The sequence below is a fragment of the Macaca mulatta genome, chromosome 3 (assembly GCF_049350105.2).
Source record: "Macaca mulatta isolate MMU2019108-1 chromosome 3, T2T-MMU8v2.0, whole genome shotgun sequence".
Lineage (NCBI taxonomy): Eukaryota > Metazoa > Chordata > Mammalia > Primates > Cercopithecidae > Macaca > Macaca mulatta.
The window spans coordinates 80,696,207-80,710,798 of record NC_133408.1 but is presented as its reverse complement, the minus strand read 5'-3'; the positions used below and the strand labels follow the sequence as shown (position 1 = coordinate 80,710,798).

The 14,592-nt window shown below is 49.7% G+C and overlaps 1 protein-coding gene across 1 annotated transcript in view; it reads right to left on the bottom strand.

Annotated features, from left to right (window-relative positions):
* PKD1L1 (polycystin 1 like 1, transient receptor potential channel interacting) overlaps nucleotides 1-14,592 on the bottom strand; it is a 189,582-nt gene that overhangs the window by 113,871 nt on the left and 61,119 nt on the right. The window contains 6 exon segments of the mRNA XM_077998175.1: nucleotides 266-343; nucleotides 1,770-1,946; nucleotides 4,764-4,823; nucleotides 5,860-6,228; nucleotides 8,149-8,309; nucleotides 10,700-10,921. Of these exon segments, the coding sequence (XP_077854301.1) occupies nucleotides 266-343; nucleotides 1,770-1,946; nucleotides 4,764-4,823; nucleotides 5,860-6,228; nucleotides 8,149-8,309; nucleotides 10,700-10,921 (1,067 nt within the window).

The following is a 14,592-nucleotide window of genomic DNA, read 5'->3' as shown; positions in this document are numbered from 1 at the left end:
TAGAGACGGGGTTTCACTGTGTTAGCCAGGTTGGTCTCGATCTCCTGACCTCGTGATCCGCCCGCCTCTGCCTCCCAAAGTGCTGGGATTACAGGCGTAAGTCACTGCACCCAGCCCTATATATAGGTAATTTTTTAAAAAGGCAACTGCTCAGTCTTTACCCTGATGTAGACCTGCACCCCATTCCTCAGAAAGAGTAAACTCACAGAGATTCAGCAGGACTCCTTCCCATCCTCTCATAAATGCAACTGACAATGTAACATACCCACAGATGCTTGCAGGACGTATGTCTCTCCACTGTTTAGAGAGTATGGCTTGATTGTCACCGTCTGTTCTGTAATACCTGCAGAAAAGACGTGGCTACATGGAAACGACAGTCAGTGGACTCGGGGACAGAAGTCACACAGAGTCCTTGGGAATGGGCTCCACTCTTCCCCCAGGGGTGAAATTAATATAGATACTAGTGAAACATGCCACTCCTGCTTGGAAAGTTGGTTGGTTAGTGCCTGCTATAAAGAGCCTCTCCTGCTCAACAGAAGCATTACTGAGGATGGTCCATCCATCCCTGGCTCAGGGACACTAATGTCCCAAGCAACAAGAGAATTCTGTTAAGATCTTATTTTATATGTTTATAATTATGTTCATGTTTAATTTGGCAATTTTATAAATCATACTATAAAGTATGATTAAGGAATTTTGAAGCTATTTTTAAGTCTGCAGAATACTGGTTATGGACAATTTTTAACCTGGGTGTAACTGCTGACCGTGGTGACTGGATTATTTCCTTAGCAGGGAGAGGCTGACCCCACACTACTTACCCTGAAAAAAGGAGAGATCCGAAATACAAGATTGATGATCTAAACATGGACAGTTTCTAAAATCACAATTTTACAATAGTACTTCCCGAAATGGTTCAAGGAAAGGGTGAAGGAAAAATTATCTAAAAATAGTGTGAAATCCAGATCCTCAAGAGGTCTGTAGGGATGACACAAGCACATGCATTACCACGAAAGGGGGCGATCCAACAAATTGAGCAAAATCAGCATGTCTGGGCTGGCAAAATACATTAGAAATTCAATTGCTCTTCAGGAGCAACTTCATTTTGATCAATTCATGTAAATCCTTGACCACCCTACAAAAGGCTGTCACAGAAAAGGCTGTGCACACCAAGGTGTCTGCACACACAGAATGTGCAGCACTTGGCAGCGCCCCTCTTCCCCTTTGGTCTGCACACAGGGAGCTCCTGGTAGCAACAGATGCTAACTTTACTTTTCTTAGAAGAGTCTCAGGCCATAGTCCATAGAGGAACAAGCACAAGTAGAAAAGGTACCACAATTCTAAATACTCATCTAATAAAATGAAAAGTTCAGAAGAGGCCGGGCGCGGTGGCTCAGGCCTGTAATCCCAGCACTTTGGGAGGCCGAGGCGGGTGGATCACGAGGTCAGGAGATCGAGACTATCCTGGCTAACATGGTGAAACCCCATCTCTACTAAAAATACAAAAAAAAAAAAACTAGCCGGGCGTGGTGGCGGGCGCCTGTAGTCTCAACTACTTGGGAGGCTGAGGCGGGAGAATGGCGTGAACCCGGGAGGCGGAGCTTGCAGTGAGCCGAGATCACGCCACTGCCCTCCAGCCTGGGAGACACAGCGAGACTCCGTCTCAAAAAAAAAAAATAAAAAAGAAAGAAAAGTTCAGAAGAAATTGAGGACTGATATCTAAAAGCTTTAGAAATATTGCAAATTGCAGGGTATAAAGAGGACATTCATACCTGAGGATGAATAGCCTTGGAATACTGCTCGGCTCAGCAGGGCCTTGCGCCAGTCAATCATGAGGACAGGCTTGGCTCTGCCTGCAGACAGGGAGGGGTCCACCAGGTTATCCCCATCTCCAGGGCTCTCCTCGGCACTTAAGCTAGGTCCTGATTCTGGAAAGCTGGTGTCCTTCGCTAGGAAGATAAACCAAGCCAATAGATATTAAAGAAAAAAAGTCATGATGATCTTAAAGCATTAGTGATTCAATGCTAATATTAATAACTATTTGTACTATTGCTGGATACTGCATATCTAATATAACGTCTTCAGCAGCTAAACATATTCAAGAGATGTACTTTGTTATCATGTAATTAGTGGACCAATGGCCTCTTCCCTCCCTCCCTCCCTCCCTCCCTCCCTCCCTTCCTTCCTTCTACAAGATTTATTATGGTCTACTAAGTCCAGGTACTAGTCTAGAAACAGGAGACACAGTGTGAACCAGATCAATGGTGTCCTTGCTATCTGGAGTTTAATAGTGAGGCAGTCAGAAAAATAAATGAGAAAACACATAAATAAATAATGTAAAGTCAGTTAATGAGGGAAAGCAAAGTGGGGTATGCAGAGGAAGAGAGAGGGGTGTGGAAAGGGAGTCTTTTTGAGATGGAGTTCAGGGAGGTCATCTCTGAAGACTAAGACTAGAAGGAGCTCTTTGAAGATCTGAAGGAAGGAGTTTCCAGATTGAGTAAAACCAAAATGCCTTGGGAATGATATTCCCTAGGGTTGCAGGGTGGGAGGGAGGGAAGGAGGGCAGGAGGAGGAAAAACGTGGCTGGAGGCATTGCCAAGGTCACATCATGCTGGGCGTATGGTCATGGGCTTTCGTCCTGAGTGCCCTGGGAAGCCACTGGAGGGACCTGTCAGGAGAGTGACAACAGCCTGGTTTGTGGTGAAAAGAGTCCTCTGGCTGTCATGTGATGAAATGACAGAGGGCAGCAAGAAGAGAAGCAGCGAGAGCAGAGGAAGGGTTCCTGCATGGTCTAGGCAAGAAGGAGTCGCTGCACTTCACTTAGGCTAAGGAGGCTCCTTTAAGACTTGAAACCGCCGGGCGCGGTGGCTCACGCCTGTAATCCCAGCACTTTGGGAGGCCGAGGGGGGCAGATCACAAGGTCAGGAGATCGAGACCACAGTGAAACCCCGTCTCTACTAAAAATACAAAAAAAAATTAGCCGGGCGCGGTTGTGGGCGCCTGTAGTCCCAGCTACTCGGGAGGCTGAGGCAGGAGAATGGCGTGAACCCGGGAGGCGGAGCTTGCAGTGAGCCGAGATCGCGCCACTGCACTCCAGCCTGTGCGACAGAGCGAGACTCCGTCTCAAAAAAAAAAAAAAAAGACTTGAAACCAAGGTCACTGAAGCAAGATGTAGTAATAAAACACAAATGTTGAGGGGTCAGAATTACTCTTGTAAGGAGGAATAATTTTATAAATGCAATACAAAGGTAGATCTTTCTTCATTCATTCAGTTGTACTGTTTAAGCACCTACTGTGAGTATCAATGTGAGTCTCTACAACAGACCTGCGTGTGTATTGTAAAGACTTTTAAATGTTCTGTATGATGATGTTTTGATATACTGAAGAACAAAATGAAACAAAAGTGTTCTGGTTAAGGAGAGAGTGCTTCTCCTGGGGCTGGGGCTAGCCAACTCTTAGAGTTTACAAAAGGTCCAGCCTGCAATGTGTCTTTGATTTGCAAACTGACCAATCCAGAACCACCCCCAACAAATCATCCTGGGCAACTAGAGACCACCCTTAGGCCTAGGATCTGCTGAAATTAAACTAACTGTTTCTAAACTAATCACCCAGCCCTGCCTTGGCCTTGCCGTTCTTTCCCGTGGAAACCCCCAAAAAGACCTTGGCTTAAGCACTCCCCTTGCTCCTGTCTGCTGCCTCCAGACCTCCCTGCAGCTTCCCCATGTAGCCCTGCATGGCCTGCCATGCCTCTTTTCTCTAGGACCTGGGAGTATTTTCTTTGTTTTTCTCTCCTCTATGGCTGCACCTGACTGACCACCTCATCCAAGAACAGCGTGACACACAGGAAGGAACGTGGGAAGGGCTGGAGAAGCCGTGGAGTTGGAAGCAGCTGAGGAGGACTGTTGAAGGAAACACTGCCGCAAATCAGAGGAATAAATCGTTCATTCATCATCCATTATTCCCTCGATAGATAAATCATTCACTCCTCAGCCATTTATCCATTCATTCATCAAATAAATCATTTACCTACTCATTTGACAGATAAATCATTCACTAGACATCCATCTCTTCACTAGACAGATAAATCAGTCACTCACTGATCATCCATCTGTTCATTCGATAGATGAATAAGTCATTCACTGATCATCAATTCATTCTACAATGTGTTTACTGAGTGCCAATATGCCAGGGACTGTGATCCATCTGGGAACATAGCATAAGCTGGCCATGGAAGCTTTCCTGGAAGAGCCCAGAGCAGAAGACACAGACACAGAGAGAGCCACTAAGTGCCAGGTGCCACCTACTTCCCAGAGGAGGGAATAAATACTGAGCTGGTGTGTGTGGAGGGGGGGTGGTGGTGGGGGTGGTGGTCCTTACAAGACAAGCCTGAGGAAGACTTCCTAGAGAGAAATGGAGCCAGACCTGAAGGAGGAGGCTCGCTGAACAGATAACTTAGGAAGGACGTGGAGGAAGACATTTTTGGCAGATGACACCCCATGACCAAGGCATGGAAGAGCTGGGATGTCCACCCTTGGGTCTGGGGCTACTCTCAGGATTTTGGAGCATAGGGTCAGAGAAGGGCAGAAAGAAGGGAGCTAGAAATAAAGGTTTGGTTCAGACTGTGCCATGTAAGAGTTTCAACTTTTCCCTTGATTCCGTGGAGCTCTCAGTGGCTGTGTAATGGAGCAGGTGGGAAATCCAGATTGCAGAAAGGCTGTGGAGGAGAGCTGAGTGGAGAGAGGCAGCAGGCACAGAAGCACAGTCACCTGGCTGTCTTCCTCCCGATGGTATTGCTTCTTGAATATCACTGTAATAGGCTTCAAAATCTATATGAAAGGACAAAATCATAATGTTTCCTTTAAAAATCACAGAATCCCCTGAAATTAATAGCAGCTCCCCTGATGGGTCACATTGTCCTTAGTGTATTTCTAGACTCCATACATTGCTCTGTGGATTACAAAATACCTTCAGTGGTGGTGTCTTTCCTCCCTCACGACAGCTGGGCAAGGCAGGTGCCATTGCCCCAGGGCCCCAGGAGGAGGAGATGGAGCTCCAGTCGGTGTGTGGTTTCTAAGAATAACCCAGCGAGTAAGTTGAGACCAAGGCTCACATGTGGCTCTCTGCCTCCACACCCAGCATCCCATCCTCTCTTCAAGTGAGTCTTTTACTGTTCTTTTAGAGAAAACGTCTCGCTCTTTTCTTTTAGAAGGAGAGAAATGGACATAAGAATGCCCTGCTGCAAATGTCGCTTCCTGTCCCCTCAGCCCTCCTTTCCCAGCGGCAGAGGCGCTCACAGCTGTCCCTCCAGCCAGCCAAGCCAAGACTGGGAGGCCTGAAGCACAGCTGAATTGACAAGAGCGTGCAGAGCATGAGACCACCATCACCCAAGAGTAAGCAGCAAAATCATACGGGGTCACCAGCTGGGGACAGTGATGGAAAGACAGGTGCCAGGTCAGAGCTTTTCTCACTATTACCTTTTCTCTTCATTTTTTAAGTACCAGAATGGTTTCCGTCCCCCTGAAACCCAATGATAAAGTGAAACAATTGATCCCAGAGCAGGGGAGAAGGATGAGGAAGCCAGTGTGAAGCAAATGACTACTGTATCATAGACACTGCACACACGGGACCTCACTGCAGCCTCAGAACCTGCCGTGGGTTTGTCATTTTCCCAGTTCAGAGATGAGGAATCCGAAACTCGATGACTACTGCACAATTAGCAAGTGGTGGGTGTGAACCTGGTGCTCTCTGATTTAAAGGCCTGTGTTGATGTGATCTCATACCTTACCCACCAGATTCACTACTTCCAGAGGTAACTTTGGTGCCCAGACGAGAGGGATGACATGCAGGAACAGTGGCACTTACCAGAGAGGTGAGGGCTAGGGCTGTGGGTGGGCTGACTTCTCTCAGAGGGGCCAGTCATCAGGGATCCCTTGCTCTGTGGTCCTGGTTCTAGGTCTAGTGAACCTTCCTCTGGAGCCTCCCCCAGGACTGCAGAGTCCTCCGCAGCAGGAATCCAGTAGACTCCAGTCATGGGCTCTGTGGGGGTTCCCCTTGGAGCTGAAGGAGCAGGCTGGCCAAGGGTCACGAGTGAAGGTTCCCATGAGAATGGTGTGGTCGTTGCATCAGGATCTGCAGTGCCAGGCTCAGTGGGAAGCAGGTTTGACTGTGATGACTTTGAAATGGCACCGAGTCCCAGCGAGCCCAGCAGCCCCACTACTCTGCAGAAGGGAACTTAAGCAAACATTTGGCAGTGTTAGAATTTTGCAGCAAAAATATAAAACATTTGCTTAAAAAGTCCACAGACTATATAAGGATGCTCTGTTTTAAACAAATCTGTTGTGAATTTGAAAACCTACACTAAGAGATACAGGGCACAGAGCGTGGTGTTGGCGTGTTCTGTGTTGGCGTGTTGGCCAACAGCAGGAAGCACATGTATGGAAGTAGAAGGCAGGATTCACAGTGATTGCATCTGCGTTTGCTCTCCCAAGTCAGGGGGGAGGGGTCTGCTGAATCATATGCACTCCCAGGCATGACCTATTCATGGGTATTCTAGAAACAACTTGGGGTGCATGGGGTTTCTCTTAATCCTCACTCCCCTACCTGCCAGTAAGTGATTTGGTTTGGATGTTGTGCCCCTCCAAGTCTCATGTTGAAATGTAATCCGCAGTGTTGGAGGACGAGCCTGGTGGGAGGTGTTTAGATCATGGGGCGGATCCCTCACCAGTCACTTAGTGCCCTCCTCACTGTAATGAGGGAGATCTTGCTCTGAGTTCATGGGAGGTCTGGTTATTTAAAGGAGCATGGCAGCTGCCCTACTGCCTCGCTCCCTCTCTCACCATGTAATGTGGCAGCTCCCTTTTGCCCTCCACCATGAGTAAAAGTTTCCTGAGGCCTCATGCGAGCACCAGGTTTCCTGTACAGTCTGCAGAACCATAAGCCAAAATAAACCACTTTTCTTTATAAATTACCCAGCCTCAGGTATTCCTTTATAGCAGTGTAAGAAGGGAATAATACAGCAAGTATCTAGTATAACAGTTTTCAAAACTGCTGTTAGAATTTATGATAAAGGATCAATAGCAAAGAAAAAAATGCCATGAGCATATAAATGACCTCTCAATAAAGCAAGCTTTTACTTGCAACCATGGGAGAACCCAATTCTTTGAGACATATCTAGGGGCCATGATTCACTTTGCTGAAAGTCTAACTACTGGATGTGTTTCTACTGCAAGTTCCTCTGATCTATTCAGCATGGGCTCTGAATCAGAAAAGTTCAATTTACCTAAAAGAATTTGGAATGCCTCTCTTGCCAAGAAGGGCACAATCCCCCTCTATGTCTTCATTTCCCTGTGGCCGCTGAGGCCAGCTGTACCCAAAGCTCTACTTGTGGAAGCTTTGTATGGCCTCACGGAGGGGATCTTCAAGAAACATGAAGGTCAGTGGGGGCTTGGCACCAGCTCTGTTGTAGGAGCTGGCTCTCCAGCTCAGAAATAAAGCTCCTCTGTTTGCCATTCAGAGCCACCTCTCTGATCACAAATATTGCCGAGTGAGAACTCATCTCGCTCCTGGTTCAGACCTTCATGTCCTGCAGCACCCAGTGTCCTGACACCAGTGCCTGGCACACTCCAACACATTGCATATAGCCCTGATACTACTCTGCGAAATAGTAGGATCCTCATCTTTCACCTAAGAAAACTAAACCTCAGAATTGCTTAAAGCCACCAGCTGGTAGTGTGGGAGCAAGGACTGGAAGTTTCTGCCCTGGTTCCTCTGCTCCTTCCTCACTGTGCAGCTGGCGCAAAAGACAGGCGAGGTTGTGAGGGACACAGCCCTCTGGGCGGTGTGTCACATCGCAGATCCTTCTGAACTGTGGCTTTAGCTCAATAAAACTGCCTACATGGATGTTGAGCGCAGCCTTCCATATCACACTGAGGTCAGAAGCAGCCCTCGAGTGTGTCACCTCTTCTGCTGGTGCCTCACACGTGTTCATAAGGACTGTAGAGGCAAGAGGGGCTGGAGAAGCACAATGGACTGTTCACCAGACAGATCAGACACACTGGGTCATACCAATTGTATTTTGCAACATTTTAGCATTCTCACATAACCCTGAGTTTTTACCTCCCACAACAAAATAAAGCCATCAATCCTTTTTACCTTCTATCCTATTCTTTTCTGTGGCATTGACTAAAAAGAGATCCCAGGAATAAGACAGATTCAGTATTTCACCGCAGTCCTCACACGTAGCTTGAAGGGAGAGTTCGTCATTCCAGTTGACGAAGGTGTCTTTAAAGCTGACCCAGGAGATGTGGATGAATCTGAAATATATAAATTGGCTTGAGATCTTAGGAAAATAATGTGAGGGTTCTTTGGTCACATTAATTCATGTTAAGCATGTTTAAATCACCCTACTTTGGATCTTAATTAAGGGAATTCAATAGCAATGTCACAGCACGTATGATGGCACATATGGAGTGGCCAACACTGCGCCACGCTCGACACTCACGTGATCTGCTCTAACACTGCGAGATCCAGTGAGGCAAGGACGCTGCCACCCTACAGAGTTCAGAGAGGCTGTGCAGCTTGTCCGAGTCACACAGCAGTGAGGGCAAAGCTGGGCCTGGCCAATGTCCCTCTGTTTCCAGAGCCTGGGCTCTGGCCCAGCTCTCCATACTAGAGCGGTTGCCACCACATGGCCCCTCCTCACTGCCTCGCCTCAGGGCTTGCTTCTACCAGCTGCAAACCCATCCCATCCAAACCCTCCCCATGGCCGTCCACCTTTGCGATTCCCATACAGCCTCAGATGCTCACAGAGAAAGAAGTCTCCACTGCCTCAGCCCCGCCTCTTCCCTGCGCAGGGTTGTGGGTCGTGGGCAGCTCACACATACCACGCCCACAGCCCGGCGCCCACCTCCCTCAGGCCTGCATTCCACGGCTGCCTTCTGTCAAGCCCTCTAGTCTCTTTGCTGACCCAGTACCTTCCAGAGTGCACTTTTATGGTTTTTCATGATATCAAGGGGGTGGTTTGGGATTTAACAGATTTATTTCCTGTGGGACTTAGGAAGGTTTTTAAACGGCCAGGTCGGTAGACACTCTGGGGTGTGTGTGGTACCTGGTGTCTCCCATGCAAACATCCTATACCCTGCACCTGACGGCCCACGTCTCAGACTATGGCCTCAGCACTCGGCTCCCAGCACAGGGCTGAGGGGCCATGGTGGGAGGGGGCCACACTGCATCCTCACCCAGCACTGGGTCCAGGCTGTGTGTATGTGTGAAAGGGTGCATCCGTGTGGGTGCACAGTGGGGTGGCAGGGGTGCGGACAGACATGGGCAAAGAGAGGTCCCTCCAGCCCACGGACCTCCTGGGGACATCATCCACACAGGCCTGGACCTTCCTGACAGGATCAAAAGATGTTCACTCGATAGCTTTGGCACGTATTGAAAGAATATTTTAAAATAAATTCTGTAATTATCTCATGAGTAGCAGAGGTATATAGTACATTACATTTTTGGAAAAAAAGTATTTAATCTGTTAAATTTAATGATTTAAATGTGCCCCAATTGTTGTAGCCTTGTACCTGGCATTTCTTCACTTTTAATACACATCCGGAGCCTCAAATAACAGTCAGTAGTCTGGGCCTGTGGGGACCCCTGGGCAGGGCTGTGTGACGTTGGAGCCCACCATGGCATGGCCCACTCTTATCTACTGAGCCTTACTTTCATGGCTCTAATCTTGAAACCCTGAATTCCAGTCCAGGGCATGACCTTCAAAGCAGTCTTTCTGATCTCTGAGGACAGCAGATTTGCTTCCTCCTCCAGGAAGCCTTCCCAAACCACCCAGCCCACAAATAGGACCATAGTAGCTGCCCAGGCCCCTTGCCCCTACCATCCATGATGGAAGCAGCTCGATCTACCTGGGGCCTTCCAGGTGACATACAGGGCTACAGGCAGACGGTCAGTCCCAGCACTGCTTCCTGGGTGGGTGCCAGCTTGCAGCCCCCTCAGGAGAGTGTCCAAAGCAGGTGGGCCTGGGCTCCTGCTCCATCCTTGATGCTCACTTACATAATGACCCAACCCCCTCAGAGGAGGAGACTGTGAAACAGCTGCAACCCACGCACACCCCTGCACTTGGCTCGGTCCTGGTACCCTGTGTTTGGTGTCTGGGGGCTGCACTTCACCCACTGGTGCTATTCTGGCCTCAGTGCTACAGGGGTTCTGGGTTTGGGGCACAGCACTTCTTTGCCTCTGCACCTTTCACAGTCTCAGACATCATAACTTGGCCCACAATGCTGTCCCTTCCACCCTGTGATGCTTGGAAGGCCTGGGCAGCGGCCCTGAAACCCCTGGCTGGGAACTTGATGGCTTTGCCTCCTGGCTTCAGCCCCAAGCCCCAGGACAGTCCCCAATCTTTCGAGCAGGTGCTGTGATGGGAGGGTTCCCACTGAGGCTCCACTCGGAACCCCCGGCTGTGCCAGCTTTAGCTAGCTTGCTTGGCTGTCAGATGCTGCCCAGACGTCAGCCCGAGAGCGCAGACTGCTTCCCCAGCCCCTTTCTGAACAGTCTTCTCCTCCTCCTTTGCAGTGAGAATCCCGCATGGCCAAACTCCAAACTGCTTGCTGTGCACAGCAGATTCCTTTCACGGATGCTAGCACCAGGTGGGAGCAAACACCTGTGAGCTGAGCTGTGCTGAACGCAGGGCAGGTGGTACCTGAGTGCCGAGTCAGGGTAGGGGGACAGGAACACCCGGGCCTCAGAAGAGTTCCGGCCACCACTGGAGACCCTCAGCATCACAAGGAACTGATCATAGCTGTCACTGAGCCATTGTGCCTCAAAGGAAACAGTGGGAGCAGCGGCGTCCAGTTGGTGTGCAGTGGAGGAGTCGAAGCAGGGACGTGCTGGGGAGCTGGCCGTGGCGCATTCCCAGTGATACCTGTTGGAGAAGTCATCGGAGTGGCTGAGGGGAGCATCAGGCAGAGCCAGGGACTGCCCTGTGTCACTGCATGGGTTTTCTCCGGGTGAAGGGGGGACCACAGGGAACAGGTGTTGGGAAAGAGATATTGCTTCCCACATTTTCTCCTGTAAGTGAGGTGGGAGGTTGCAAAAGTGCAGCAGCACTACCATCTGGGGTGGGCTCAGGCCACCCCTCCCGACTCACTGAGGCCTGACTCCAGACAGCCTTGTTTCTGGCCGCCCCAGGCTTCCTACCCCTTCTCTGCGCACAGCAACCTCCTCTGCTCACATCACTGCCACTTCCCAAGTCACACAGCTGTGCTGCCCTCAAGTATTTCCCAAACACTGCACCCCACCCTCATGACAGCTCCACGTGACAGACAAGAATGCCATGTGAGCCCAGTTTTAGGAAGAAAATGCATTTGGGAGGCCTCAGAGTGTTTCCCTGTAGCACAGCTAGTGAGGGGTCTGTGAGATGGACTTCAGGCATCTCTCCTCCCAGTCTCACCGTCTTTCTGCAATATAACAATTGCCACACCCAACGAGATAAACGTGGCTGCTCCGTCCGGGTCAAGCAAGAAGATGTCACCCCCAACCTTGAGCCAGCCTTACTCTAGCAGGGATGCACACTCAAACATGCAGTTCCAGCAGGGAGGAAACGCTGCCACGGAAATGTTCGTGGCTAGGAAGGCCTGGCTCCATCCCGCAGCCATAAGCCCTTTCTAGAGGTGTCACTTAAATGTGAACTGATATTGATCTTTTAAAGAGCATTTCCCTGTCTGGTGTGCAGGCACCTCATTCTAGACCTTTGTGTTTCCAGAGCCTGCATAAAGAGGCACTGTGATGGCTTAGGAACTACCCCACTCAGCAGGAACACTGCCTCCAGCTCACAGGCTGTGCAGAGCAACTGCCCCTGGGACTTAGCTGGAATATTCTATATTCCCAGGGAACAAATTCAGCTCATTTCAGCAGCCACACATGGAGCTCTTGTTTTGGGGGCACTGTGCTGGTGCTAGGGCATGGGGATGTGAAGATGAGTAAGACACAGTGTCTGTCTCCTTAGGTTGGGTGCAGGGAAGTCAGCAGATGGCTGAGGGCTTTCCCCAGAGCATGTGCATGAATCGAATCATTGAGTCCAAGCAGCCTTTTGCCTCCTCTCAACTCAAGAAACACCAAATCCCACACCTACAATACAGCAAATATGTGTGATCACAGGGGTTGGGAAAACAACACAACTCATCTATTGCTTTATAAATAAATATTCCCTGACTAGCTACTATGTTCCAGGCATGGGGGATATGTCAAATAAGAGCCCTGCCCTCCGGAGCAGTGACCATAGTAAGTGAGCAAAGGCTCCATGTCAGGGGTGACTACTGAGAAGAAAGATGCCATCAAACCAGGGCAGGATCTGTCATTTTGGAGTCTCAGCGGGGGCCCCACTGGGAAGGTGACATTGGAGCAATGAATGAAAGGAAGGGGGTGATGGCAGACGTTTGGTGAACTGAGTGATGAGCTTCAGAGGGAATCCTTGCTGTAAAGAGCTGAGAGAGATGCAAGCTGGGTAAATCCAAGGAGGGGCAGGAAGGCCAAACGGGCTGCGCAGTGAGCTGTGGAGGCAGGAAGGGACAGCTGAAGCCGCAGCGGGTTGGGAGAGATCACTTCGGCCTCATTGGCAGTGTGAGGACGTTGGCTTTTACTCTTGAGTAAAAAGGGGGTGCTGGAGGGTCGAACTGTGAAGTAAAGTCTTCTGACTGTTTTAAAAGAATCTGTCTCCAAAAGGAGGGAGGGTGGGAGGCGGGTGAGGGATAAGAAATTACCTATTGGGCCGGGCGCGGTGGCTCAAGCCTGTAATCCCAGCACTTTGGGAGGCCAAGACGGGCGGATCACGAGGTCAGGAGATCGAGACCATCCTGGCTATCCCGGTGAAACCCCGTCTCTACTTAAAAATATAAAAAACTAGCCGGGCGCGGTGGCGGGCGCCTGTAGTCCCAGCTACTCGGGAGGCTGAGGCAGGAGAATGGCGTGAACCCGGGAGGCGGAGCTTGCAGTGAGCTGAGATCCGGCCATTGCACTCCAGCCTGGGCGGCAGAGCGAGACTCCGTCTCAAAAAAAAAAAAAAAGAAATTACCTATTGGGTGAATTGTACAGCATTCAGGGAATGGTTACATTAAAAGTCCAGGCTTTAACACCACCAATATATCCATGGAAAAAAACTGCCTCATATCCCCTAAATCAGAAAGAATAAAAACCAATAATACTAGCAAAAGAACCCATCCCTGCCATGAAGACAGGACTGCAGGGGAGGATGGAGGTGTGGAAACTGGCCAGGAGATCTTACAGAGATAAGCCCAAGACCCTGGCAGCTCAAACCAGAATGAATGGGGGTAGGGGAGGCGGTGTGGAACTGATGTTTAAGGGAGGGCCAAAAAAGGAAAAGTAAAAGTAAAAGATGCTGCTAAAGATTTTGGCCTGTGGCCGGGCGTGATGGCTTAGGCCTGTAATCCCAGCACTCTGGGAGGCCAAGGTGGGCAGATCACTTCAGGTCAGGAGTTTAAAACTAGCCTGGCCAACATGGGGAAACCCATCTCTACTAAAAATACAAAAATTAGCCAGGCATGGTGGCGTGCATCTGTAGTCCCAGCTACTCAGGAGGCTGAGGCAGGAGAATCACTTGAATCCAGGAGGCGGAGTTTCCAGTGAGCTGAGATCAAGCTACTGCACTCCAGTCTGGGAGACAGAGTGAGACCCTACCTCAAAAAAAAAAAAAAAAAAAAAAGAAGATTTTGGCCTGAGCAATGGGAAAGGTCCTTCTATGGGTGCAGAAGGCAGGCGTGTGGCTGAGATGTCTCGAGGCTGTCCAGAGGGGGCGCTGTAGGGAGGCTGGGATTCACAGTCCAGAGTCCGGGGAGTGGTCTAAACAGAGAATCCCTGTTTGAGGCTATTGCACATGGATCATGGATAGATCCACATCAGGACCCTGGCTGAGGCCATAGGTGGGAAGGGGTGTGGATGGAGAAGAGGAACAAGGCCTGAACTGGGGGCAGCCTCCAGCAACAAGAGACCCATCCACCTGGAGATGAGAAACCTGTGGAAACCAAGCCTTCCACACACCACGGCATCTCACCAACCAAAAATTTAATAATGGTGACACTCAAACCTCACGTTCCAAAACAGATCATTCTTTTTTTTTTTTTTTTTTTTTTTTTTTTGGAGACGGAGTCTCGCTGTGTCTCCCAGGCTGGAGTGCAGTGGCCTGATCTCGGCTCACTGCAAGCTCCGCCTCCCGGGTTCACGCCATTCTCCCACCTCAGCCTCCCAAGCAGCTGGGACTACAGGCGCCCGCCACCACTCCCGGCTAGTTTTTTGTATTTTTAGTAGAGACAGGGTTTCACCATGTTAGCCAGGATGGTCTCGATCTCCTGACCTCGTGATCCACCCGCCTCGGCCTCCCAAAGTGCTGAGATTACAGGCTTGAGCCACCGTGCCCGGCCCAGATCATTCTTTAAACACCACCTTAAAAAGCGACACACATTTTACTTCCACTCTTTTCCTCAATTCCCTTATATTTTGATTCTAAATAAAGCAGTTAAACTTATGAAAGTGGATGCGCTTAAAATTTAAAACTATTAATAACCTCCAACATCCCCGAGC